This window comes from Canis lupus, chromosome 18 (assembly GCF_003254725.2).
Source record: "Canis lupus dingo isolate Sandy chromosome 18, ASM325472v2, whole genome shotgun sequence".
Taxonomy (NCBI): domain Eukaryota; kingdom Metazoa; phylum Chordata; class Mammalia; order Carnivora; family Canidae; genus Canis; species Canis lupus.
Genome location: NC_064260.1, coordinates 42,966,857 through 42,992,726, shown reverse-complemented (window position 1 = coordinate 42,992,726; position 25,870 = coordinate 42,966,857). Strand labels below are relative to the sequence as shown.

Genomic DNA, 25,870 nt, shown 5'->3' with positions numbered 1-25,870 from the left:
CTGGAAAGAGGGCCAACAGCCTCTCTGCCTCGGGGAGGCTGGGCAGGGCCCCTCGGTCTGGTGCCTGGCCGAGGACCCTTCCCGAGTGCTCTCTCACCGCCTGCGCCTCAGCCAGCAGCCCGTGCCTGAGCAGCTGCGGATCCAGGTGAGCCGAGTCAGCATGCACGACTACGAGGCCCTGCATTACGACAAGGAGCAGCTCAAGGAGGCCTGTGAGTGGCAGGCAGGGTGGGGGTGGCAAGGAGCTGCTAGGTGCCCCGAGGACAGGCCAGGGGGGCACGGCCAGCTGCTGACGGCCTGCTCTGTCCTCCAGCTGTGCCACTGGGCACCGTGGTGGTCCCGGGAGACAGCGACCTAGAGCTCTGCCGTGCCCACATCGAGAGGCTCCAGCAGGTGAGGGGGCCGGGAGCCTCCCCTGCGTGCGCCTGCCTGCTCTGGTCTTTTCTCTGCCAACTCCCGGCCTTGACTTCTCTCAGCAGGAGCCCGAAGGTGCTGGAGCCAAGTCCCCCACCTGCCAGAAACTGTCCCCCAAGTGGTGCTTCCTAGATGGTGAGTGGCCCTGAAGGGCCAGCTCCTGGCAGTCCTAGGCTGTGTCCTGCTCTCTCGCACAGGGCTCCTGGTTGGGCAGCAGGGTACCCGGGCCTGGGTAAGGCCCCCTGCACCCTCCGACAGCTTTCTGCCTCCCCCACAGCCACCACTGCCAGCCGCTTCTACAGGATCGACCGGGCCCAGGTAAGCACTCGCCATTGTCCATCCACCGCTAGTTGCAGGCCACCCGGGGACCCCATACCTTCGGCCTGCACTTCCACACATGGGCTTACCCGTTGTCACACTGTGTAGTGCCTGCACACCCGCTCCTACTCACGGACAGGGTGGAAGCACGCTGCTCACGGGAGAAGGGAACTGACATGCCCAGGAGAGACTGGCTGGGTGGGTGCAAGGGCTGTGGAGCATGGCTACCACCCAGGAAGACACAGGTGCCAGGTGACCTGGGTAAAGGCTTAGCTGCAGGAAGGAGCTAGGAAGGCAAGGAGGAGACTGGCCAGGCCCCCTCCCCTGGCTTCCGGTGTTCATGCTCCCTGCAGAGGCTTTTTTGGGTCTGCTGGCCTTGCTGCATCCGCTCCCCTACCGTCGTCGGCTAACCTGGGGGGTCCTGACTCTCGGCCCCTGACCTCCCCACCCACAGGAACACCTCAACTACGTGACCGAGATTGCACAGGACGAGATTTATATCTTGGACCCAGAGCTGCTGGGGGCATCTGCCCGGCCTGACCTCCCAACCCCCACTTCCCCTCTCCCCACCTCCCCCTGCTCACCCACGCTCCGGTGAGTCCCGGCTCTCCTCTGGCCCCCTGGCTCGAAACCCCACCTACAAGCCAGTAGCTCCTGAAGTCCTGCCTGCGGCGCCAGACACAGACACCAGACGCACATCCAATGTCCAGCTAGCTGCCAGTTCCCCACGGCCCCTCCCTGGCCGGGTCACTGGCAGAGAACCAAACCTGGCCAAAGCCCAGCTGACCACCCTCGGGGAAGTGGCGTCACCGTACACCCCGCTGCGCTGGCCAAAGCCCTGGGCTCCCCGTCTCACGTGTCCACTGCACACGCCCCCAGCCCCCCACATCTGAGCACCGCAGCCCAAGCCTTGGCCCCCAGCCTCCCCTCCATCCCCACTGCCCACCACCCATGGCCTTCGGGCCTCAGGGCCTCAAGTGTGCCCACCTCTGCACTTTCCTTGCCTCAGACACAACCCCCTCCCTGTACCTCACTGAGCTCCCCGCTCCACTCAGACCTCAGCTTAGGGGTTTCCTCCCCAGAGAAGTCTTCCCAGGAACCCTGGCTGCGGTTGTGAGATCCCACTACCCCGTCTGGTGTTCTTCTTGACCCTTCCCACCTGGAGAAGGCCTTATTTATTTGTTGACTTGTCTGTCTCTCTGACTAGAATGTAAGCTCCGTGAGAGCAAGCTCTCCGTGTCTTGTCCCTGCTGTATCGCCAGCACCTAGCACGGCACCTGCTAGGCACCTGCTACGTAGGAGGCACTCAATAAACTGTTGAAAGAACACAGGGCGCCCCCTGCTTGGGGCAGGGAGGGTGACAGGCTGGGCCTGTGCTGTCACTGGGTCCCATCTCATCCTGCTCTGCTTGCAGGTCACTGCCAGGGGACGCGGTGCCCCCCAAAGGTGAGGCCTCTCCCATCTCCCTGGTCCTGGGCAGGGCGGGGAGGGGGACCCACACACACCCTCCCACAATCACAGCCCCGAGGTTGGCATGGTCACGCCACCTAGCCCTCAGCAGGCACACCTCGGCAGGCCCACATCCCCGCCCAGGGCGGCTGTGTGCCGCCCGGGCCGGGCCTCAGCCCCAGAGCGTAATGGGCGGGTGTTCCGTGCAGGTGAAGAGCTGATTGAGGCGGCCAAGAGGAACAACTTCTGTAAGGTACTAGCGCAGGGCCTGTCTTCTCCCCACGGCGACCCTGAGACGCGTGCCCTGTGGGGCAGGGCCTCCAGGTGGGGCTGAATCAGCCTGTTCCAAGCTGTCATCATCTGTCATTGTCCAGCCCTCTGTAGGGTCTCCATGGTGACTGTCCCTGTCCCACCCCCAGTGGCCTTTCACAGTGGCTTCCTAGCACGGTCTGTCCCTAGTGCTCAGAAAGGAGCGAGTCCTAGAGGAACCATGGGCTCAAGGCCTTGGTGGCCAGTGCTCCCCAGGAACCCATGGGTGCCTGGGATGGGAGAAGCCCAGCGTGTCTCCCCTGCACCCCAGAAAGTCCCCCAGAGGGATGATGTGTGCGAGCACACTCGTCTCAGGCGTGCGGCCTCTGTGAGGTGGGGACATTTCTGTGGCTGGCGGGAGGGTGGTCCTGAGGAGCCCCAGCCCTGCTCTGCCTCCTGCCCTCAGCTCCAGGAGCTGCACCGAGCGGGGGGTGACCTCATGCACCGGGACGAGCAGAGCCGCACGCTCCTGCACCACGCGGTCAGCACAGGCAGCAAGGAAGTGGTCCGCTACCTGCTGGACCACGGTGAGCTTGCCACTAGGGTCCCCGCGGCCAGGGGCCAGGCGGGAGGGCACCAGGCGTCTCTGACCTCCCCCTCCCCTCTCCTCCAGCCCCCCCAGAGATCCTTGATGCTGTGGAGGAGAAGTGAGTATCTGGGCAGGGCCAGACCCTGGTCGCCCTGGAAACTGCCCTGTCCCCATCTAGCCCCTCCCACTTGGCCGGTCAGAGCCTGTAAACCCTTCCAGGCCACATCCGCCCTGCCCTTGCCCCCAACGGCCCCGAGCTTCCTCTTCTGTCTGACCGCCCTCTGGGGACAGACCAGAGGGCCCCAGGACAGGATGGGGGTCCACGGCCAGCCCCTCTTTCCACAGTGGGGAGACGTGTCTGCACCAGGCGGCAGCCCTGGGCCAGCGCACCATCTGCCACTACATCGTGGAGGCTGGGGCCTCTCTCATGAAGACAGACCAGCAGGTGAGCAGACCAGCAGGGAGTCCACGCAGCACAAAGCAGCCCTTTCCCGACGGAGGACTGGAAGCTTCCAGGCTGTCCTTCAGTCACTGCTGTCCAGACCCTGAGAAGCCTCAGCCTGCGGTGGGGGGAGGGGGGGCGAGGGGGGGTAGCCTGCGACTGGCTGTCGTTTGAAGCTTTTCCTTTCCTCACTGGCGACCTGGAGGGAAGGTCCCCTGCCCTCTCCTAAGCATGTTGGGGCCAACAGGTCCCTGAACTGATGGCAGCTCCCCCCCTCATCCAGGGCGACACTCCCCGGCAGCGGGCCGAGAAGGCTCAGGACACGGAGCTGGCCGCCTACCTGGAGAACCGGCAGCACTACCAGATGATCCAGCGGGAGGACCAAGAGACGGCCGTGTAGCTGTGAGGCCAGCGCCGGGCAGCAGGAGGGACAGGGCCAGCCGGAGGAGGAGCCCCCTCATCGCCCACTGCACTGCCACATTCCAGTCGGACTGCCACGGGGGGACCCAGGCCCCAGGGAAGGAGCCCCGTGCTGCCCCCTGAGGAGCCGCCCGGGCCCAGGGCTGGGCTCTGAGGAGCTGGGGGACCTCACCTGCCCCCCTGAGGCCCCAGCCTGACCCAGGGCTGACAGGGGAACAGGAAACTGGACTGGGCCGGGCAGGCCTTTGGGGGCCTGGGGCTGGACAGCCCTCCCCCTCCTGCAGCGGGTGCCCTCCCTGGGGTTTAGGGGTGGGGGGGCGCAGCAGGGTTTGGGGCCCTAGTGGGGAGCCTTCGGGAAGAGGCTTCCTAAGCCATCTGGTCCCTTAGGGCCCTGGCTCTGAGCGTGCTGGCAGCTTGGGCCCTCTCTCCTGCCCTGTCCCCACTCTTCCCGGGGCTTCCTCCCGGAACCACAGAGCCTGCTGCATTTGCCTGCCCGCTGCCCTGCTTGGCGCCTACCCCGGTGACCCACCCCCTGCACCCCAGTCATTTCATCCCCGCTGACTGTGTGGCCTGGGGATTGGAGTGGGGCTCTCATGGTGACATGTTTACAGCTGGGTGTGACTCAGTAAAGTGGATTTTTTTCCTTTCTGCTCTTCTTTTCTTGCGGAGGAGGTCTTCCAGGAGCAGTGGGGTCTGGTTGGGGGGTGGGGGGCCCGGGACTGGCCACCCTGGACCCAGACCCTTACCTGGGGGAGACCTGGCTCTTGCTTGGGGGAGGGGTCTCTGGCCTGCCCGGGGCCTGACCTCGGCCTGGCGGCCCAGCTCGGCGGGGCCCCGGGGAGGAGCTGATTTCCTCTCGCTTCCCGCTTCCCGCAGGGACGATAACAATGAAAGTGAAAGAGAGGTGGGCGGGGGGCGAGGCCCAGATTCTTCGGCCCCTTGGCCCCGCGGCCTAGGGCAAGCCCCCTCCCCCAGGCCTCAGCGGCTCTCGCTGTTTAGGGCTCGGGTGAGGCGACCCCGGAGGCCCCGGGTCGGAAGGGGGGGCGCTTGCTGCGGCCGAGGCGGCCGGTCTGGAACTTCTCAGACGGCTCTTGTCAGCTCCGAGCCTCACCGGCTCCAGGCCCGGGTCCCCTCCCGCCCCCGAGCCCGAGCGCCCTCTCGGGGCGGCGCCCCTTCCCCGGCGGCGGCGGGGTCGCGGCGGGCCGGCCCTCGACGGGGTTACACAGGCCTCGGGGCCGGGCGCACCGAGGCTGGGACGCTGCTGGCGGGCCGAGCGCCGGACCCGGACCGCGGGGCTCCGGGCCCCCTCCAAGCCGCGCAGCGGGCAGGGGCGGCGGCGGCCAGCTGGGGCCGGGGCGGCCGGGGCGGACGGGGGCCTGGGGCCGGGCGACCCCGGGCTCGGAAGCGGGGCGCCGGCGGGGCCCGTCGTCGGAGCGCGGACGGCCCGGGCGGGGCGGGCGGGGTGCGGGACCCGCGGCGGGAAGCGGGGCTGGAAGCCCGGGGGCGCGGGGCGGGAGCGGAGGCGGGCACGCCGGGGTCGGGGGGCGGCGCGGGTTTGAGGGGAGGGGGCGGGGCGGGTCCTCCGTCGGGGGGGTGCGGGGGGCGGGGAGGGGGCGGGGGCCCATGTGACCGGCTCAGACCGGTTCTGGAGACAAAAGGGGCCGCGGCGGCCGGAGCGGGACGGGCCCGGCGCGGGAGGGAGCGCAGCACCGCGGGCAGCGAGCGAGTGAGCGGCGGGGCCCCTCGCCCCCGGGCCCCAGCCGAGCCGCCGCCCCGAGGCGGGCTGGGGGTCCGGGCCGTGCGCCCCGGCTGGCGGCGAGGGGCCGACCCCACAGCCCTCCCGCCGCCGCCGCCGCGGCCCGTGGGCCTGGGGAGTGGGGCGGGGGCGGGAGGGGCGCGCGGCCCCCCGTGGGGAAGGGGGCGGGCGGGGGCCCTGACCCGACCTGTCCCCGCAGGATGCAGCTCCGAGGCTTCCTCCTCCTCGCCCTCCTCACCCTGCTGGCGCTCCCCGCCGCGGTGGCCAAAAAGAAAGGTGATCTGGGGTGTGGGGGCTTGCCGGAGGGCTGGAGACGCGCGGCGCGGCCGGGACCCCGGGAAGCCGCCCCCGAGCGAGTCTGAGCTCCGTTCCCCGTGCGTCCTAGACAAAGTGAAAAAGGGCGGCCCGGGGAGCGAGTGCGCGGAGTGGACCTGGGGGCCCTGCACCCCCAGCAGCAAGGACTGCGGCGTGGGTTTCCGCGAGGGTACCTGCGGGGCCCAGACCCAGCGCATCCGGTGCCGGGTGCCTTGCAACTGGAAGAAGGAGTTCGGAGGTGAGCTGGGGCGCCCGCGGAGGGCAGGAGAGGGGCGCGCGGCCTCAGCGAAGCCGGGGCGGCCCGTGGCCTCCAGCCGCGGGCTGCGCAGGTCTGACCCCGGGCGCTCTCCCCCAGCGGACTGCAAGTACAAGTTTGAGAACTGGGGGGCGTGTGACGGGGGATCGGGCACCAAAGCCCGCCAAGGCACCCTCAAGAAGGCGCGGTACAATGCCCAGTGCCAGGAGACCATCCGCGTGACCAAGCCCTGCACCCCCAAGACCAAAGCCAAGGCCAAAGGTCAGAGAAGCGGGGAGGGTGTGAGGTCATTGCGGGAGGGGTGGGGGGGGGAGGCGCGGGGGCGCTGCCACCGCCCGGGAAGGGGAAAGGTTAAGGCTGAGGTTTTGGACGGTGGCGAGTGGCTTGACAGCCTTGCCCCGGGTGTCCCCTCTGTAGAGATCCCTTAGGTGAGCCCGGGCGGAGTGCGCGGGGCCCACAGAAGGTGCTCGGGACTTAGAAGACCCTCTGGCCCAAGTGGAAGTACAGACAAGCTCTGCTCTGCGGGAGCATCTTGCTTAGGATTCGGGGAAGCTGTCCTGGAAGGGCTTGGCTTTGTCGTCTGTGCAGCCCGAGGGAACCCGGGGTCAGCGTGGGTCCCTTTCTGGTGTTAGAGGGACTTCCCGGCCACACTTGCCCCCGGCCCTCGGCTCATTCCTGACTCACGGCAGCGCAGAGAGGCCACCGGGCAGGGGCGAGTCCGCCCACCGCGCCGGGCAGGAGGTGGGGGCCGGGGCTGCGGGGCCCACAGCCGGGAGGGTTGGGGGCCCAGCCAAAGCGGAGGTCGGCGCGGGGCAGCTCCTGCCCCAACATGGCTGCGCTCCCCACCGGCGGCCGCTGAGCAAGAGCCACTAGGGGGCAGAGTCTTCCCCCCATGTAGCTACCCGGGTCCCTGCCAGGTCACCCCAACTCGGCTAACACCTTATTTCTTGCTTGTTTTACAGCCAAGAAAGGGAAGGGAAAGGACTAGCAGCCAGGTCTGGATGCCCAGGAGCCCGGGGCCGGTGCCCTCCCTCCCGCAGGCCCAGGATCTAACTACCAGTGCCTTTTGTCTCCTCGTTAGCTTTATCAATCATACCCTGCTTCTTCCCTTCATTCCTCCACCAGCACCCCCAAGTGTCCCCGGCGGGGAGGGACAGGGGATTGTGGACAGCTTGAGCCTCCTGCCCCAGAGGGATGTGATAACCGGGACCCCCTTTTGTTCTTCCCCACAAAGATGCCATTACTAAGAAATAAATAAACCATCGTTTTTTGTTTTTCCCAATAAAAGCTTTTCCTTTAATATATAAAAGCCCCAACCCAGGGAGTTTGCTGTGGTAATTTGTAGGGGCAGGAACTTGTGAAGGAAAGGCAAGGCTGGAGGAGCTGTGGCTTTCAGGGGGGTTGGGGGCTTGGCGGTGAGTGCTCCCCAGAGCTCATGGATAAAGCAGAATGGTTATGAAAATTGCTTCCCTCCTCACTCCTGAAAGGGTGCCCCCATCAGGTCCCCTGAGCCCTTCCGTGTGGTCTTTCCAGGGGGCCATACCAGGGGCTGGGAGAGAACCCAGAAGGCTCGTGAGAACTGACACTCCTCATCTCAGCCAAAGGTCCTTTGGTACAGCCCAACTACCACTAGAAGGTTCTGTCCACTGGGAGGGAAGAAATGGGGGCTGCTTGCCTGTGCCCACTGCCACTGAGGCCTGTGTGGGTCAAGTCGGCCCCATTCTCCCCTGAGCCCCCGGGCCTCCCTCACACTCTGCAGAAGCCTGCTGGGAGGGCTCTTCAGAATCAAGTGGGCCTCTGCTCAGCATGGGACCGCAGGAAGCCAGGCCTCAGTTCCTGAGTGTTGAGACCCTGATCCCCCGGCTGCCCCATCCTGACCGTGACCAGGGCCGTGCTGTGGGAGGGTGAGGGAGGGCGGGGTGCCCAAGAGCCCACTCCACCTGGCCTCCAGCTAACCCACCTGCCCACCCAACCAGGGCCTGGCTGAGTACTGCAGCAAGGGGAGATCTCTGCCCCTGGGATGGGACCTGGGAGGAGGGGCTGGGCCTACATGCGGGGTGCAGCAGGGAGAAAGCACCAACTACAGCAGAATGGGGGGGCCCCACCCTTCCACCCCCTTCCCAAGCCTCCTCTCCCAAGCACTGGCTCCTCTGCTCCTCCCGAGGGGATCCTGGGCTTTTGCTCCCCCTCCAGACGTCCATTCTTCCAGCCATGCTGGATAGTCACAGTGGGGCAGGCGCCCCAGAAGGCCGGTGCCCCCCCCAGCTCCCTGAGGCAGGGCGACGGAGGCGGGCCAGGCAGTTTTGGCTTCGGACGCTTCTGGGGCTGACCCTCCTCAGCCTGAGCGGAGATCTGGTCTCTCTGAATCCAGCCAGAGCTTCTTCCTGAGACTCACGGGGTCTTGGGGACCTCAGTTCTCCTCCTCGGTGAACATGGACGCGGAGAGATGCTTCCAAATCTCTCCCTGAACGGCCACGTGAGCGACCACGCAGCCCAGCACACACTCGTGACCACCAGCACCTTCTGTGGCCCCCCTGCCACCTACCTGGCAGTGCCGATGTTCCGATACTGGCACAGCAGCAGGTGCCGGAAGGTCTTTTTAAAGGTGGCATTGCAGAGAGCGTAGCAGGCCGGGTTGATGGTGCTGTTGACGTAGCAGAGCCAGTAGCCGATGGACCACACCGTGTCAGGAATGCAGCTCTGGCAAAAGGTGTTCACCAGGACCATGACGTTGTAGGGCGTCCAGGTGAGGATGAAGGCCAGCAGGATGGCAAAGATGGTCCGCGTCACCTTGCGCTCCCGGGCCGCCATCTGCCGCTTCTTGCGCACCTGGTTGCGGGCAATGCTGGCGAACTTGCGGGCCACGTTGGCCGCCGGACGCATGCCGGCCGGCGTGGCAGGAACGATCTCGATGGCTGTCACGCACTCGTTGCCTGTCTGCTTCGTCACAATCTGGATCTTGGACCATTTGGACGCGGGGTTGAGGGCCCGCGGCTGTAGGGGCGGGGCGGGCATGGCAGGCGTGGTGGCCTCCGTGGTGGACAGCTCCGTGGCTGGTCGTTCCTTGGTGTTGTGCGTGGCGCTGCCGGAGCTGGACTCGTTGGAAGTGTCCTTGTCGGCCACGGGGCGCGGCGGGGGGGGCAGCACGGGGGGCGGCGCCTCCTCCAGCTTCCCGTTGCGCAGCTCCTCTTGAGCCGCCTCCCCCGGCGGGGGTTTCTTGATGCTCTGCTTCATCAGGGGGCTCTTGAGGAAGGCCAGGGTCTTGGCCTTCTTCTCCTTCGGGCCCTCGGGCCGGTGCTTGTGCACTCGGCTGCGACTGGCCAGGGAGATGTGGATGTAGAGCACCGTCATGATGACCACGGGCAGGTAGAAGGCAGCGATGGCTGTGCCGAAGGTCACCGCTGGGTTGGACAGGAACTGGATGAAGCACTGGTTGTCTGGCACCGTCCGCTTGCCCACCACAAACTGCCAGAACAAGATGGCAGGTGCCCAGAGCACGAAGGACAGGACCCAGGCAGCGGCGATCATGAGGCCCGCCATCTTGGTGGTGCGCCGGGCGGGGTAGGTGAGGGGCTTGGTGACGCAGAAGTACCGGTCAAAGCTGATGATGAGAAGGTTCATGACAGAAGCATTGCTCACCACGTAGTCCAGGGCCAGCCACAGGTCGCAGACCACGGCGCCCAGGGGCCAGTAGCCCTTGATGATGTACACGGTGTAGAGGTTCATGGAGAAAGCGCCGATGATGAGGTCGGCGCAAGCCAGGCTGAACAGGAAGTAGTTGTTGACCGTCTGCAGCTGCCTGTTGACCTTGATAGACAGCATCACCAGGACGTTGCCCACGACAGTCACCAGGCTCAAAGAGCCCGTCACCGTGGCGATGAATATCATCTCCACCGTCTCGTAGCGGTTATGGGCCGACGTGACCAGGCGGACGGACTGGTTGCCCGCGCTGCCGTTGACTGGCGTGAAGTTGGCCATCCTGCTCGGCGGAAGTGGGCGGCCGGTGTCTGGAGGAGGAAGGAGAGAGAGGAGAGGGTGAGCCGTGTCCGAGCGCTTTACAGAGGTAACTCGAGGCCACCGAGGGACACCGTCCTGCCGGGCCGCAGAGGATCTGTCCCCTCGCTCGCCCCGTCGTGTCTTCAGCCAGTCACCGCGGTCTGAGCGCCTGCTGCGCACAAGCACCGTCCCGGGTGCCCGAGTCACAGGAGAGAATGAGACACGCGCGGCCCCCGCTCTCGGGGAGCTCACAATCTGGCCAGGGCAGACAGATGAACACGCGAGCAACCCAACAAGTGCTAGAAGGAAAACAAGGCAGGGCCACCGCAGAGTGGGTGAATCAGAGGACAGACCGGGACGCTTCCTTGCTGGGAGATCAGTGAAGGCCTCTCCAAGGAGGTGATCTGGACGATGGCAAGGAGGCGGTCATGCGAAGAGCTGCAGAGGCGGCTTAGTCAGGGCCAATGGCCAGAGCAAAGGCCCTGGGGCACATGCGGGGCACAGACAGAAGGCCAGTGTGTGCGGGGCCCAGAGAAGCAATGGGGAGGGCTCCAGGCAGCACGTGGCTCTGGGCAGAAGTGTTCATTCATTCACATCCTCCGTCATTTTGTAACCAAACATTATCAGGGGACCTGTCCTCCATCCTTCCAGGAGGCACTGAGGACACAGGCGAGAATACATATTAGCAGCTGACACTTACTGTCTGCTACGGGGCCGACACTTCCTGTAACTTTCTATAAATATTAACCGATTTCTTCCCCCCAACAAGTCTGTGAGGTAGAAACCTTTATTTCTCACTACTTCCAGATGAGGAAATCGAGGCACAGAGATGTTCAGTAACCCGCCCAAGTCTCCAGGAGTCCTTGACATTGTGTTGCTGTCCCAGAGCTAAGGGTTCCGTCAGAGGGAGGCCCAAAGAGCCGCAAGAGCCGGTGATCCCACCTTGGTGGGGAAGGCTCCTGGGGTGACCAGGGGTGCCCTGGAGTGGGGAACTTCAAGGATGAGGAGGAGAGTGCCATGTGAGGGGGCAGGGGGGTGCCCACCACTGCAGCATCCCCTCCCTGAGCTCCCTCTGCCGGCCCCAGGACGGGGAGCTCAGTGCTGGGCAGTAGGGCCTGTCCACAGCCAGGGGCTGAGGACCCCGAGTCATCAGAGGCCGAAAGGAGGGCCTGTCAGCCGTGGAAAGACGTGCATGGCTTCCAAGGGGCCAGAGCCAGGCCTCCGTCCAACTGGGAACCCAAAGGAACCCAGCGTGTCCCAGAGGGAAGAGGGGGGGGAACGCTGCAGGGGAGCCTGGAGCCAGCTCAGGGGCACCTCCTGGCCCACCAGCACACATGGGGGTCCCCCAGCTAACCCCCCCCCAGCCTGCATCCCCTTCCCACCCAGGTTCTTCATCTCTCCCCCGCCTTCCTCTCCATACACGTGAGAGAGGCCCACGCCCAGCGCGCTGTGCCAGGGCAGCCGTTCAGCCCTGCCTCCTTCACACCCGCCAACACGCGCACCATTACACACACGCACACGGGCCCCAGCCCAGCCCCGCCAGCCCCGCGCACTGCCGTATACACAGCGTCTGTGTGTGAGAGAGAGGCAGAGGCAGAGGCAGCCAGTGTGGAGGAAGGAGCACTCACCCTGCAGCCCAGGCTCCAAGGCCAGCAGGGTTGTGGCTGTAGAGCAGCCACTTCACCTTCAGGCCCCTCTCTCGTTTGCAAAATAGAGAGGACTGGGTCCTGGGGCCCCTCCCAAGCAGCTATGGGGATCAGGAACTAAACTTTCCATCTGCAGCATGACAAAAATGCACCAGAGGCTGGAGGCGAGTGCCAGGGTGACCCTCGTGGCCTGGCAGTTCACGTTCCAGGGTGACCCTCCTGGCCTGGCAGTTCACGTTCGCCTGTCCAAATCCCTGGTTCTCAGGAGGAGAGGCTCAAAGAGTGGTGTTGCCACCTCCAAGGTCACAAAGGAGTCAAGGGCAAAGACTAAATGCCACCCTCTCCGGGGGCTCGGACAGCCCACTTTTGGGCTTTGAGAGCTTCAGGTGCCACCTCTGAGCTGGGAGGCAGAAGCAGCAGCTGCAGAGGCTGCCCTCCCCTGGCAGGTGCAAGCAGGTGCAGAGAGCGGGAGGCCTCCGTCCCCCGGCTCCAAGGAAGCTCGCTTTAGCCTCCCCGGGGCCAAGACGCAGGCCAGCGAGATGGAAACGGGACTGGAGGGGCCAAATATGAAAAACATAATAGCCCTTGTTCATTGAGTGTTAACTATGAGTCGGGAATCCCTCTGAGCTTTTTATGTAGATTATCTGGGTTAATCCTTACAGGAGCCTGAGAAGGCAGGTACTGTTAGCATCCCCATCTCACTGATTACGGATCTTCTGACAGATGAGGATAATGTTAATTAACTTGCCCAAAGCCATCCAGTGTGTAAGCGGGGCTGGGCGGGGGGGGGGGGGGGGATTAGAATCCAGGAGTCCCCTTCTCAACCTCAACCTGTCTCAGGCTGATTTCCTGCCTCTGCCGTCCACTGCTCCAAACGGAAGGACTAAGGGTCCCCCCACCCCCGCCGGCTCCCCCACTTAGCTTTCTCAGAAGAGAAGAGACCTCTCATCTCCATCTTGGGGCATCTTGTCTCCAAGGAGGCGGCAGGTGGTTTAGTCCTGCTCTGGATCCGCTTGGGGAAGCTGCCAGCCGCAGAAAGGGCGAGGCCTGGTGTTTCCCAGCCTACCCCCCCCCCCCCCCCGCCATCCTTCTGGACCCCTTGGGTTTCCCGCAGACATTCTGACAGCAACCCTCTCTGGGGCGTTTCTCTGCCATCCAGGCCCGCCCGAGATCTGGGGAGGCAAGCAGCCGCTGCCCAGGGCTGTGCACACCGCTAGATGGCGATGTCGAGCCCCGGGTGCCAGCTCCGGACAGCAGCTCTCCGCCACCGCCCCCAACTCCAACGCGACCGAAAGCGCAGAGGCTCCAGGGCAGGGCCGCCCCGGGGAAGGACGTGGATCCCCCCCCCCCTTCTTGCCAGCCCCTGCCCGGGGGCTGCCCTAGGCTCCGCGCGGGTTCGCCGGTGGCAAAGTTAGGGGCGCGCGGCTTCCACTCGGCCCCGCGGAGGGACGTGTGGGCGGGAAGGCGAGTGCGAGTTCTGTTTGTGTGTGATCACCGGGGAGCGCGAGTACAAGCGAGTAGCTGTCTGCATGTGCGTGTGTGCGCGCTCGGCCACGCCTGGATACCGGTGTGCCCGTGTGCGCGTGAGCAGGCCCGTGCCATGTGGACACGTGCTTGTGCATGCGTGTGCGGGCCGGGGGGATGCGCACGAGTCCGGTTAAGCGCGCACCTGTGAGTTGGGGCGCAGGAGCCAATGCAAGGCCCACGATCGGCGACCTGCCCGGGTGTGGACGGCCCTGCCGGGAGGCTCGGCTCAGACTTTCGCAGAGAAGATCGAGTCTAGAGCCAGTGTCTGGATTGTGCCCCGCTCGTGGGAGGGGAAGGGTCGTGGCCAGACTACAACCCGAGCTGCAAGGGGCCCCCTGACCTTGGGGCATCGTATTAGCCAGCGCCCAGTTGGTGTCTGCGCCCCAACGCGGCGATGTGGCGACCCAGCCTGAGCCTGACTTCTGTCGAAGGGCCGCTGCTTGAGTCGCCCCGCTGGCCTTACAGGACACCGGGCCCAGGGCCCAGCTCGGTGTGCCCGCGGAGCGTTCTGGCCAAAGGGTGCCCAGTCTGCCGGGGGTGGGGGTGGGGGTGGGGGTGGGGCGGGATTGTACCGCAGCACCCCCAAACCGCGGAGGCCCAGCCAGGGCTTAGGTCAGTTGAGTGTTGAGTGTGAGATTCTTGCCCTCCCACACTTCTAACCCTGCACCCCGCCAGAGAGGCACCGTCTGGACCCAGCGGCTAGGGTGGGCTCCCGGTTTCTCAAGCCCTGGACCTGGGCGGACCTCGAGGGCCGGGTTGGGGGTTATTTCGGGCTCATCTGCAGGCTCCTCCAGGCCCCCGGCCCGGTGGATGGGGCCCTGGCTCCCCGGTGCCCCGCCCTCCCCCCAACCCCCTAGCACGCAGTTCCTGCAGCCTCTGGGCGTGGGCACCGTGCTTTCCCGGGTTCTGGAACCCCCCCTTTTCCGGACGAGAAGGAGCGCGTGCTCTGGACGCCGTGGGGAGGGGGTTGGGGTGTGGGTTCTTAGGCATTCACTCCAGGGCTCCGGGAGGGCTGTGGCCCCGGATCCGTCCCTGGGGCGGGGAGAAGAGACTCCGGAGTTCACAGGAGGGAGAAGGGGCTCGGGGGATCTGGCATGGACACTGCACCTGACACTTCCGCCACTGGGCTCGGGGCTGGGCTCCGGCTCTCCCGGGCTCGCAGCCTGGGCAACAGCAGGGGGTGGTCCTGGAGTGGGGGAGGGGCGCCAGGCCGGTAGGGGCTTTCCGTCGGGGTTCAAGGTCGCGGATGGAGGACTTCAGGTACCGGGGTGGGCCGGCGGCGCCGGGGGCGGGGGGCGGGGAGACGGGCGGGAAAAAGGCTCCTGAGGCTCCAGCGCCTGGCGCCCTCCTGAGCTGCCGGTGGGAAGGCTGGAAACGCGGGGTCCCGCCCCCGACGGCTGCCGGGGCGCCCTGAGGGCTGTGGGCCAGCACCCCTCCCCCGACCTCCTGAACGTCCATTCCTTCCCAGGGGCGCACCTGGAGCCGCTTCCGAGACTCCGGGTCTTCCCTCCGCGGGGCCCCTCACCCCCGGGCCCTGTGCAGCTCCCAGCACCGCGCTCGCGCCCAGAGGAGCCTGGGGCCCCGTCCCGGGGGGACCCGCCTCCGGGGAGCCTCGGAGGGTCCGGGAGCCCCGGGTCCTTCTCCCGCAACCGAGTCCCGCCGCCCCCGCGCCGCCGCGGAGTCACTTACCAGACACCTCCGCCCCGGTCCCCTCGCACCTGACAGACGGCGGGACCAGCGGGCGGCCCGCGGGCCGGGGGCGGGGACCGGGTGCCGAGGGGCGGCCCCTGCTCCGCCCGCAGCTCCCGGCGCTGTGGCTTCGACTCGCGCTCACGCTCGCACTTTTCCCCGAGCCGCGTGATGTCACGGGGAGGCAGCCAATCCTGGTGGGGCCGCGCCGCCCGCCCCGGGCCGGCCACCCAACTGCGACGCGCGGGGGGCACCACCCGGGGCGTCGGGGACCCCGACTACGGCGCCCCCCCGGGAGCCGGCCGGCAGCTCCGCGCTCGGCCACGGCGGGGGCACCGCCCACGGTGGGCAGTGCGGCTTAGCGGGGGGCGCTGCCCTCCCGGGAGGCTGGGCTGGGGGTGGGGTGGGGTGTCCGCGTTGTCATGGGGACGCGGCGCCCCCTCGCGGGCTGGGGAGGGAGCTGGCAGTCCCGTCTGGCTGCGCTCTCCGCCTCCGCTCTGACCGAGCACCGGGACCTGGAGGTGGCGTCGCGCCTCGCCCGGGCCGCACTCTCCGCAGGGTCCCGCTCACACGGGGACCTCGGAGGCGCGAACGCTTGACCCCAACGAGAGGTCACGGGCGGGTGGGATGGGCTCGGCCGCTGCGGTCCCGTCGGGGCAGGGAGCCGAGCGCTGGCAGTTTGCAGCCCCAGGGCCGCCAGCGTCCGGCCGCCGGGCTGCGGGAGAAGAGGGGCGCCGTCGGGGCCGGGGAAGGAGCTGGAGAGAGGAGGCAGGCAACAGTCCGCCGGCGAGAGAGGAGCCCGCCCATCGCACACAACCCTGGCCCGGCCCCCCACCCCCGCCGCCCGGCTCCCCGCTCCCCGCTCCCGCCCTCCAGGCGGGGAGAGGGTGCGCGTCCTCCCTCCAGCCGCGGTGGGACGCGCCGCCCATCCAGCCGCGGCCTAGAGGGCGAGTTCGCCGATGCCTTGAGGGGAAGCCGAGTGCCCAAGGTCACCCGGGGCGGAGCCGGGAACGGGACCTCAGGGCGAGCAGCCGGTCTCTTGAGGTGTCCGGGAACCGCACGGGTCGGGGCCTGGGGACTTGGGGCCTTGCCTGTGCGGAGCGGGAGGGCCCGGGAGTCCGCGGCGGGGGCGCCCGCGGGGCCGAGGCGGTGGCTTCAGCACCTCGGAGAGCTCCGCCTCGTCCCTGACCTTGCCCGCTCGCTCCGCACCACCAGGCACCCGCGATTCGGCCTCCATCCGAGACGGCCCTTCCAGGGGTCCGCCAGGGGCCTGAGGCGGCCTGTCACCCCAAACTCTTTGAGCGCAAGCATCCGGTTAACCTTAAGACCGCCGGTTCCTTTTCTCGGAAAAACAACCCGGTCCCGCCCCTCCACCCTCCCCCAGGAACCGGGCGAGGGGCTGTGGGGGGGCGGCAGAGGCGGGTAGGGCAGTGGAGGAGAGGCTGACGGGGGGGGGGGGGGGGCAGGAGGAAACTGGGGCAGGAGCCAGGCTGCGGGGCTTTGGGTGTGGAGTTCTCCACGCTGAGGGAGGAGGTCGGCCCTGGTGCTCCCGAAGGCGGCTGCGATTGGCTGTCTAGGCTTAGTGTGAGAAGCCATGTCCTTTGTGCGAATGATCTGATCTCCCCGGAGCCTAACCAAGGACGAAAGAAGCTATTGTTCTTGCCCCCACTTCACAGATGTGGAAACTGGGCTCAGTTGGTTCATAAGACAATAGGTGACAGTCCTGCCCTTGTTCCACTTTGCCATCTCTCTCATAGGGTCCAGGAGAGGGTGGTGCTGCCAAAGGGGGAACTGTGGTGTGCCTGTGAATGGGGAGGGGGGGTGGTGGCCAGATGCTTATAAAGTCAAACAGAGGAAACAAGCCAGGCCAAGGACAGGAGGCCACAGAAACCAGAGATGTCTCAAACTACTGCCTTGAGTTCTTCCAGAAACTTTCAGGCAAAGCTGCTCCAGTTTCCCTGAAATCCTTACCATGGGGTAGGTAGGGTTGACCCCTCCAATCCCAGACCCCAAAGTGGAACTGAGTTGGGAACCGGGGCACAGTTTTGTCTTTACTCCTCGCCTTCCACCAAAGGTGAGAGGGGCGGGGCAAGTACGTGGGTGGAGGGCTTGCAGTGGGGCAATCCTTCCGCCCACCTCTTCAAAGAAGGCTGGCTCTAACCATTCTGCTGCTCTCTGACCTAGAATGACTCGAAACTACAGTTCCAAGTAACTTTAAGAAGTTACATAACACAAGCCCTATATCCTACTACAAGGGAAGAAAGCGAAGCAAAGGCAAGTGGCTTGCCCAAGGTCATACAGCTGGCTGAGGTCTTTTAGTCCAGAATCCACTCAAAATTTTCTAGAAAATCCTAGGGTTCATAACTATGTAATTGCTCTTCACACTGTTTTTTTTCCCCCCACACTGTTTTGTATTACTTGCTTGCCCATTTAATCTTTTGGTTATATCTCTGTTGGGACTGTAATTCTACATGCTCCATAGCATCTGCGACAGAGCTGACTGACACAAGAGACAGTTAAGAAATAGCTGCTGCTGGGGCACCTGGGTGGCTCAGTCGGCTGAGTGTCTGCTTTTGGCTCAGGTGGTGATCTCAGGGTTCTGGATGGAGTCCTGCCTGGGGCTCCCAGCTCGGCAGGTCCCTCTAACCCCCAACTCATGCTCATTTGCTCTTAAATAAATCGTAAAAAGAGAAATGGCTGTTGCTGGCGAAAATGCCTGGGTTGGCCCTGTCTTCCCTGTATACTTCTCTAAGAGTTGGGGCAAATATCCTCCTCCCACTTTCTAACTGGCTTGAAACTCAACGTGGCAAAGGCCCACGACTACGGCAGGCCCTTCAGCCAGTGTACTAAGGATACAAGGTAAAGGGGAACTCAAACAGCCAGCAAGTGGCTTCTCTGAAGAATACCTGTAGTCAAGACCAAGCTCTCTGCCTGGCCAGCCCAGACACCCATCATGGGTGGTTTCCAGAGACTAAGGAGGATCCAGCCTTTTGGCCAGTTACATTTTCATTCCAGACCCCCCAGTCCTGGTAAGAAGCAGTCAGGATGAGTGATTTCCCATCATCTCTACCTACCTGTCACTGTTAAAGCTGCCCCAATCCTTAGTGGGGGCCTGGGGGGAAGCAGGAAGTGGTGGTATGTAGAGACATGGTATGCAGACACCTGGTATGACGCACACGTGGCCGCCCTCACCTGACTGGCAGCTTCTGCTGAGGTGACAGACAGGGCTCCCCACATAGGACAGCAGCACCAAAGACAGAGCCTGACTGACAGAACCTGGGCCCAGCTTAGTTCAGTGACCCTCCTCTCCCCCCGCAGCGCCACCCCCTCCACCTTCCACAGAAACAAACAGAGAGGAGCCTGGTGAGGGGCATGTCATCATTTTAATGATGTAGATCTTTGGTGTTTCCCTCATTAGCAGTCAGACTATCCCCTCTCCTCCCACCACAATGTTTCTATGATGAGTTACAAACAGAAAAGAAATCACATTTTCATACTAAAAACAAAATAATCAGAGCCTTGATTTCTCCACTAGAAACTACACGTACAGTTCAAGATTCCACATGCAACACCTTAAGTCACAGACCGAGACCTCACACTCTGACCTGGAGTCTCATCCCCTCCCCCAGCCTGGGGCTGGCTTTGGCCTGGGCTCATGGAATACTGCCACCCACAGGTGCTGCGCAGAGGGCCGGAGGGTGGGGTGGGGCAGGGGGAGAGCTTGGTGGACAAGCCCTGGGGGCTGGCCAGCCTACACCCCCCACTCCTGAGTGAGGACCTGCCCACCATCCCTTGACCCCATCCTGTATCAGACAAGCAGGCTGCCCCCTTCACTCCGTGGCTGTCCCCTATTAGTAAGTGCAGGAAGTTCCTGTCCTCAGGAATCTGGGAGCCTGGCCTGACCCCTGACTGTGGTCTCTGTGGGGTAAGATGATAGAGACAGGGTGAAGTTCTGGAAGGCTCAGAGATGGAGGTGGTTCCTGGGGGCCAGGCTGCTCCTCCTGCTCTTGGGCTCCTGGTGGCTCTGCCCATGCAACAGGTAGACAGGGCAAAGCTGCCCCACTGGCCACTGTCCAGAACGGTTTGGCCCAGATCTGGAAGACAGTTCACCCTTCTGGGGCTCTCTGCCCAGGGGTGAGTCTCTTAAGCCATGTTTCTAGGAGAAAGGGGAGGTTCATGGCAGGGATACCCACTTCCTCCTCCATTCACACGGAGCACAGCAGTATGGCTCTCCTGGGCTCCAGATCCTGGAAGGTTCTAGCCCCCTGAGGCAAGCCTTGCCCATTCGACTGCCTCATGCCCACTGCCTCTGACTTCCTCTCGACCCCCCAACCCTCTTGCTCCTGTTCCCTGATGCAGCCCGCAGCTCTTCCGCGTGTACAGTTCCCAGTCAGCTGTGAGGTCCGGTTTCTGCTCAGCGGTTCGAGGGGGAAGCACCAGTGCACACATGTGTCTCTACCTGTTCCGTGGCTCCCTGCTGGGGCCTGCAGCTTCCCCCCTGCCGCTGCCACCGCCATCAGCAAGGTGGTTGTTGCTGGTCAGGTCGCAGTGCAGCGTTGGTCCTTCGGTGCCAGGAAGGGGGAGAGGGGCAGGGACAGGGGAGGAAGAGGGCAGAGGGTGGCAGGGGGGGCTGGGGCGGCTCTCGCCCGGGGGCACCAGGCTGGTCCCAGGAGGCTGTCCGGGGGCTCAGGCCCCGCTCCGCCAGCTGCCCAGGCTCCGGGAGCAGTCCCCGAGAGGCGGAGGGCCGGGGCGAGGAGGCGCGGGCGGCCGTTGGCTCAGCGCCCGTCTGGGAGCCGCGGTGGATGCGGTGGCTGACGATGATGCTGTTGCCGAAGCCGCCCATGGAGGCCATGGTGGTGCTCTGCTCCCGCTGCACCACGGCCGTCATGCCCCCTTCCGCCATCAGCCGCTGGATCCTGCTGAGGGCGTCCTCCCCGCTCGCACCGGACTCTGAGCCTTCGCCTGGAAGGTAGGGAGCACAAGACAGGGGGAGTTGGGCGCTGATGGGGGCCACTGAGGCAGGCAGGCAGACCACCGTGAGGAGGAGCTGGGGGATTCTCTGCTAAAAGCAGAAACAAGAAGGGTCCAACTCCCTCCTTCTGAGACTGATTCAGAGACCTGAAAGCCAGATAAGACTCCTCAAAAATGGTCATAATTCCCATTTCTGTTTTACTGGTGGGGAAACTGAGGCTGAGGATGGAAGGAGGTGGCTGAGGCCACCCAGCCAGTTAAGAAGCAGAGCTGGACCAGAAGGCAGGCGTCTGGCTTCGACCCTTCTGGCAGTAGTCACCACACGGGTGAAGGTGGCTGGGGTGGACACATATGGCTTGCTCGGCCTGCCCTCTCCCTGTCCTGGGGAACGGGGGGCCCGGGCCCGGGGAGCGGAGTGCTGCCTGGTACGCGGAAAGAGAGGGCAACCCACAGGCGTGGCCCAAAGGCAGAGTCTGCTCTGCTTCATTTCAAAGCTGTGCTATCTTCCCTCAGTGTTGTTCTGTTTACTTCCTAAAAGCCCACGAGGAAGACAGGATTTTGAACTGTTCCCTAGAAGGCATTCGGTCTCCTCTTTCCCCACCAGCTTTCCCAGGCTGTTTCCCATTTACTGTTCTCCTTGGGCTGGGCTGGATGCCTGATACTCTCATCTTTCCCCAGAGACAGCCAACTGCCCAGGCCTGAGGATTCAGCCCACATCTCCAGGGAAGGAGAGAAGGTTCTGGCCCAGATCTGTTCCACTCACTAGCTGTGTGACCTTGGACAAGTCCCTTAACATCCACCTCCCTCAGTTTCCAGACTTTGGAAGAGGGATGAAAAGATCCAGCAGGCACAGTGCTGGGCTGAGGAAATGAGGTAATGGGCAGAGCAGGCACTTCACAGCGGCTGCAGTGATCCACCTGGGGGCTGGGAGTGGGGCTACATCCTGAGGGACCCTCCCCTCCGCCTGTGCGCAGCTCTCGGACTGACCCAAGCCTGTGGGCAGCTATGATCAAGGCCCCCGGGGCTGCCGGGGCTGGCGCTACCTATCAACTTATTTCCTTTGGCTACTTGCTGGACAGTTTGGGATTTTGCAGATTTGGGGGCGCTGATGGTAAGGGTTTTTCTTTTTTGGGTACTTATTGTCAACAGCTATTTTTGTAAGATTTTTTTTTTTTTTTTTTTTTGCTCCCTCCCTGTCCAGTTCCTTTTCGCTGCTTGCCTTGTTAGAGCTGGATTTCCAGCCAGCCAGTTTCACAGCTTCGCGGTGTCTAAGGCCCCATTAGATCTTTCCCTCCTTGTTAGTGCTTGGCAGCCTCACGCCATGGCTCTTCGTCAGACGGTTCTCCTCAGCACTAAGCAGTGGGGACTCCGGCTGGGCTTTCTCCCTGTCAATTCTACCCATCCACCCCCCGCCCCCTAAGGCAGCTGCCCTTCCCCACTTCCCCCTCAGACAGCTCAGTGCCAATTCTCAGGGCAGAAGAATCTGAAGGGCTCTCAGCACTTCTCTTGGGGGCCAAGAGTGAGAGGAAAAGTCAACCTAGGGCCCGGGTGCCAGCACAGCTACTACCCTGTGAGCCAAAGGGCTGCCTGGCAAGGCCCCCCTGGGGACCTTCTTGTGCTCGCCGCCACCCCCATCGCTTTCCAAGAACTCTGTGCACCAAGGGCCTCCCAAACTGGGTCTGGGATGTGTCGGGGGCTGGCCCGAGGCCTGCTGGCATTGGAGCTCACTGTGCTGGGCTCTGTGCCTAGTGAACTATCAGCTCTTTTCATGTAGCTCACTTCCAGGGGGAGGACAGGGCTGCCCCTGGGGCTCTGAGGGAGGTGCCAGAGCCAGGTCCTCAGAGAGACCCTCCTGCCCTTTCCCACTGGGCCTGTGGCTTTGGCCCTGGCCACCTCTCACCAGGACTGCAGCTGTATTTCCTGGTCTTCTTGCTTATCTCTTCCCCTTCCACCCAGCCTCCATGCTGCTGCTAGTAATTACCATTCTAATTAAGCTCAGATTCACTGAGTTCTAGTTAAGTCCATAATCTGTTTAAAACCCAGCAGCTCCAAGAGCCCTCACAGTTGTCAAGACGCCTTAGCATGACATTTAAGGGCCCTCTGGTCAGGTCCGAGCCTCTTCCCTGACCGTCCTCCCTTCCTGCACCAGTGACCTTAGCAAAGCCAACTGGGCACTGCTGTGTGCCTGCCTGCCCCTGCTCACACACACTGTGAATGTCAAAGTCAATGTACATACCACCCTTCTCACCTGGCCTTCTGTGGACCCCAGCTGGAAGTGCCTGCTCCCCCCAGAGCCCTCACAATGCCCCATTCCTCCATGCATGTGTGCGTGTGTGTGTGTATGTGTGTGTATGCGCACGCGTGTGTGTTTTATCAGTGGCTATGGTATCTCCCTCCAGGGCTGCAAGTCCCTGACGGTCTCAGAGTAAGTTTTATTTATCTTCAGGTCCAGTGTCTAATGCATGGTCTTGGACTTGGTGTCTATTCCACCACATGTGGCTGAATAAAAGGGCTCCCAGAGGCTGAAGACAGGTGCTCCAGACTTAAGGTAGCTTCTAAAACCTGGTCACATGTCACCCCTCTGCTGTGTGAGAAGTACTTAAACATTTGTTTCCTTTTTGGACTTCTTCTTCTTCTTCTTTTTTTTTTTTTTTTTTTAAGATTTTATTTATTTACTCATGAGAGACAGAGAGAGAGAGAGAGAGAGAGAGAGAGAGAGAGAGGCAGAGACACAGGCAGAGGGAGAAGCAGGCTCCTTGCAGGGAGTCCGACGTGGGACTCGATCCCGGTTCTCCAGGATCGCACCCTGGGCTAAAGGCGGCGCTAAACCGCTGAGCCACCCAGGCTGCCCACCTTTCTGGACTTCCTATTGAAGGAAGAGACAGTGGCTTCACCTCTGAACCTGATTCTCTCTGCAGTATCTTTGGATTCATGGTGCCTAACACAGTATTAGCCATAAACTAAGTGCTCAAAGGAGACGAGACAGAAGAAGTTAAACCATGCCCACGGACGGCTTCTTCATGGCTGTGAACTGTGCTTCTCTTTCAGGGAATTCCAAGCCAAGGCTAAGAGCCACTGGAGGCAGCTGGCACATCCTTCAAGAAGAAAACATGCTGGAGCTTGAGGAAAAAAGGCAGCTGTGGCTGGGGATCCAAGCTATTAGCTCTAGGAGCAGTGGTGGCCACAGAGGTTAATTCTGCTGTCTCTTTCCCCAGCAAAAGCATTTCTTTTTGTCTTTGAAAAATGGGAAATGGAGTTAGTGTTGACAGGACAGCTTTTCCTTGGCAAGTTCTAAGGTACTTTCTGGATGCGGAGGCCAGGATGGGATCAGCAAGTTCCCATAATGCCCTGTAACTACATTTAATTCTGGGACTTTCACTGCCCAGAAGAGGGAAGCCAGGCTGAGTGGAAGGAGGAGCTGCCCCTTCCTGCCCTCAGGGGACATGCTGGCCTTCTAGCTCCTCGCTTTCCACATCTGCTTTTCCCTGGCCCCGGGCCCAGGCTATTGCAGCGAGGCTAACTAACATCTTCACCAGACAAGAGGAGGCCCTGGCAACCTTTCTCCAGCAGTCAGAGACAGGGGAGTGCAGTGCAGCCAAGCTCAGGGACAGGCCTTTGCCTTCACTCCATTCACTCATTCCACAACTTCCTGAGTGCCTACTGTATGCCGGGCAGGCACTGTATTAGTATGGGGAGCAAACAGTGAGCCCAGGGGATGCTCCCCTTCGTTTCTGAGTGATGGGGTTGGGAAGCTTTGAAAGTCGATAACCCAAAAAGCTGAGACTTGCCGACTCTCCCTGTGGACAGCTCTTCCTAGAAGTCTTAGAGCTGAAGAGATTTTAATCAAATTTTTATAGAGCAAAAAAAATGAGGAGTAGCCTGGAAAACTTTTGGTGCTGACTGACAGGGAAAGGGCTAAGGAAGGAGCAGCCCCAGAACGTGAATTACTCAGGCAGAGCTGTTGCCCTCATTAATCCATCTGGGAACTCTAATGTGTAGGGGTGTGTGTGCAGTGGTATCCCCCCGGCCCCACCTTCTAGCTAAGTCCAGAAGGGTCAGCTGACTTCACTAAGGGTTTCTTCTCCATGTTCCTGCAGGTGGCCCCCAGTTTGCCAACATGAAGAGAGAGGAGGCAGGGCTGGGAGTAGAGGTGGTGGTGTGTGGAGCCACTAGGCCTGCCTGCTAGATGGGAAAGTGGGCCCAAAGAGACTCTTGCTTCCTGGTCCCCTGTGTCTTGCTACCAGAGTGGCAGGAGTGGTTGGTGGCTGATGGGGTAAGCACCTCAGAACAAAGCTCCTGGCCCCAGGAGAGACAAAGCTGGCAGTGACATACCTCTCTCTTATTTCTATCTACGTGAGGGGGTGCTTTCTGAAAAGGACTGGGATGCTGAGAAGACCTGGGATCCAGAGCTCTAGGCAAAGGTCACAGGGTACCAGACAGAGCGAGCTATCTGAGCCCACTCTGCCTGCACTCCAACATTAGACGGCTATACATGCCAAAGAGTGCCTCTGGCCTCTGAACAGTTCACCCTCCACCACCTGCTCTCCTCTGTGGGGTGGAGGCCGGAAGGGAATCAGGTTCTGGCCTCTGAAACTGGCCAGAACCCAACAATGAGTCATGGGCCTCAAAGGGAGAGGGCCCAACTTTTAAAAATCTCAGTTCATGGCGGTGAGAAGGACAGTGCCCTGTAGGGAGCTACAGTATGGAAAGTTGCTCCCTGGGGGGAAGACAGGCAAATTTGTTACCCTGCCTCATGCACACCATGGCTTTTCCTTCTATGATCATTTTTTGAGCACACAGCTCAACACAGACTGAAAGCATGTGTGTCTGCTGGTGGCTGCCTTGTTTGATGCTCCGACTGACAAGGGGGCTCGGGTGAGGGTAAGGAGAGGGACCGAGTGAGAACAGCCTGCTTAACACAGCTGCCAACAGGCTCCAAAGTGGCTCAAGCTCTACTGCTGGGAAGTGCTAATTGGTTCTCAGAAGTGTGAGGCCAGCACAGAGCCAGCCAGGGCTGAGGCTGGCTGAGCTACACCTGACGTAGGTGAAGGAAGGGGCCGGTGGTGTGTTGGCACAGCCAGAGTGGCAGGGAGCCACGAGCGTAATAGCAGCTGGCCTAGAAGCCCAAGGCCGGCGTGCTTGTCCCCAGAACAAGAGCTTGCAGCAGTGAGTCTCTCTGGTAGTCTTTTCCATCTAGGCCACCCTGTGTACTTTCTCTGGAAGAACAGCCTGGGTCCTCTGAGTTTTACAGAAGACGGAGGTCAGGGGACTTGGTAAGAGCAGCTCAGCTTGTTGGAAACAGTGACCCAGATCAAGGACGTACTGCTCCTGCCTGAGGAGGCTCCTCACACCACCAAGGGAATGTTCCCCAGGCAGATAAGAGGGTACTCCTTTGGAGAGGGGAGGGTCCTTTCTCAGCACTACCAGTCTGTACGGAGGGACCAAGTGATAGGACCCGCAGTCCTATTTCCCCCGTAGAATGCCAGGACTCTTACCTTCACCAGGACCCGAAGCTGCTGTCCCGGGCTCCTGGATTTCCCTCTCCGTCTGTGTTTCGGCATTCTGCAGCTGAAGGGCCAGGGTCTGGGTGCCCTGAGATGTCACAGAGGTGGTGGGGTTCCGGGGCTGCAGCCCAATTGCATTCATCAGACCCATGTCTCTGTCTGTCCTCCACGTGGCTCTGCTGGTTCTAGGAGAAAGAAAGGCAGACTGAAGCCAGGCAGGGCTCGGGACAGCATGCCTCACAGAGTTCCGCTTGTTCCCTGCCAATCCTCAGGGCACACAGTCCCCTGCACCAGGGCCTGCAGGCTCAGAGGACAAGCCCTGAGCTCGG

The 25,870-nt window shown here is 62.6% G+C and overlaps 4 protein-coding genes and 1 long non-coding RNA gene across 21 annotated transcripts in view; 3 read left to right on the top strand and 2 right to left on the bottom strand.

Moving 5' to 3' along the window:
* Positions 1 to 4,529, top strand: part of DGKZ (diacylglycerol kinase zeta) — a 41,126-nt gene extending 36,597 nt beyond the window's left edge. For 6 of the 13 annotated variants that reach the window (XM_035701144.2, XM_025452003.3, XM_025452007.3 and 3 more), the window contains 11 exons: positions 112 to 212; positions 314 to 393; positions 480 to 549; positions 692 to 732; positions 1,187 to 1,326; positions 2,147 to 2,178; positions 2,391 to 2,434; positions 2,897 to 3,017; positions 3,104 to 3,137; positions 3,365 to 3,464; positions 3,745 to 4,529. In XM_035701144.2, the coding sequence (XP_035557037.2) occupies positions 112 to 212; positions 314 to 393; positions 480 to 549; positions 692 to 732; positions 1,187 to 1,326; positions 2,147 to 2,178; positions 2,391 to 2,434; positions 2,897 to 3,017; positions 3,104 to 3,137; positions 3,365 to 3,464; positions 3,745 to 3,861 (880 nt within the window). In that variant the 3' untranslated portion in view covers positions 3,862 to 4,529. Of the gene's footprint in view, positions 1 to 111; positions 213 to 313; positions 394 to 476; positions 550 to 691; positions 733 to 1,186; positions 1,327 to 2,146; positions 2,179 to 2,390; positions 2,435 to 2,896; positions 3,018 to 3,103; positions 3,138 to 3,364; positions 3,465 to 3,744 lie in introns of all 13 variants that reach the window. The other 7 variants (XM_049097012.1, XM_025452001.3, XM_025452004.3 and 4 more) reach the window with 2 other exon arrangements.
* An 88-nt stretch (positions 4,530 to 4,617) lies between these two features.
* MDK (midkine) lies at positions 4,618 to 7,524 on the top strand. Of its 4 annotated transcripts, none has more exons than XM_025452011.3 (5): positions 4,618 to 4,785; positions 5,837 to 5,913; positions 6,023 to 6,190; positions 6,308 to 6,469; positions 7,171 to 7,524. In XM_025452011.3, the coding sequence occupies exons 1-5, from the start codon at positions 4,769 to 4,771 to the stop codon at positions 7,194 to 7,196; spliced, it is 450 nt and encodes a 149-aa protein (XP_025307796.1). In that variant the 5' UTR covers positions 4,618 to 4,768; the 3' UTR covers positions 7,197 to 7,524. The 4 variants fall into 4 exon arrangements, with proteins under 4 accessions (XP_025307796.1, XP_035557114.1, XP_025307799.1 ...); XM_035701221.2 differs by lacking the exon at positions 7,171 to 7,524 and adding an exon at positions 6,626 to 6,651; XM_025452014.3 differs by having other exon boundaries at positions 4,748 to 4,887.
* Positions 7,474 to 15,224, bottom strand: CHRM4 (cholinergic receptor muscarinic 4). 2 transcript variants are annotated; one of them, XM_025452010.3, is made up of 2 exons: positions 15,067 to 15,224; positions 7,474 to 10,215 (listed from the first exon to the last, which is right to left on the bottom strand). In XM_025452010.3, exon 2 carries the CDS (start codon positions 10,184 to 10,186, stop codon positions 8,750 to 8,752), a length of 1,437 nt encoding a protein of 478 aa, XP_025307795.1. In that variant the 5' UTR covers positions 10,187 to 10,215; positions 15,067 to 15,224; the 3' UTR covers positions 7,474 to 8,749. The 2 variants fall into 2 exon arrangements, with proteins under 2 accessions (XP_025307795.1, XP_035557077.1); XM_035701184.2 differs by having other exon boundaries at positions 7,474 to 10,861; positions 15,067 to 15,198.
* Positions 15,225 to 18,430: 3,206 nt separating this feature from the next.
* Positions 18,431 to 25,870, bottom strand: part of AMBRA1 (autophagy and beclin 1 regulator 1) — a 170,132-nt gene continuing 162,692 nt past the window's right edge. The window contains 3 exon segments of the mRNA XM_025452015.3: positions 18,431 to 19,692; positions 19,694 to 20,028; positions 25,533 to 25,726. Coding sequence (XP_025307800.2) covers positions 19,522 to 19,692; positions 19,694 to 20,028; positions 25,533 to 25,726 — 700 coding nt within the window. The 3' untranslated portion in view covers positions 18,431 to 19,521.
* On the top strand, positions 20,652 to 25,534 carry LOC112663302 (uncharacterized). The gene is made up of 4 exons (XR_003139164.3): positions 20,652 to 20,910; positions 22,484 to 22,585; positions 23,086 to 23,226; positions 24,135 to 25,534. It is a non-coding gene; the product is annotated as an uncharacterized LOC112663302 (long non-coding RNA).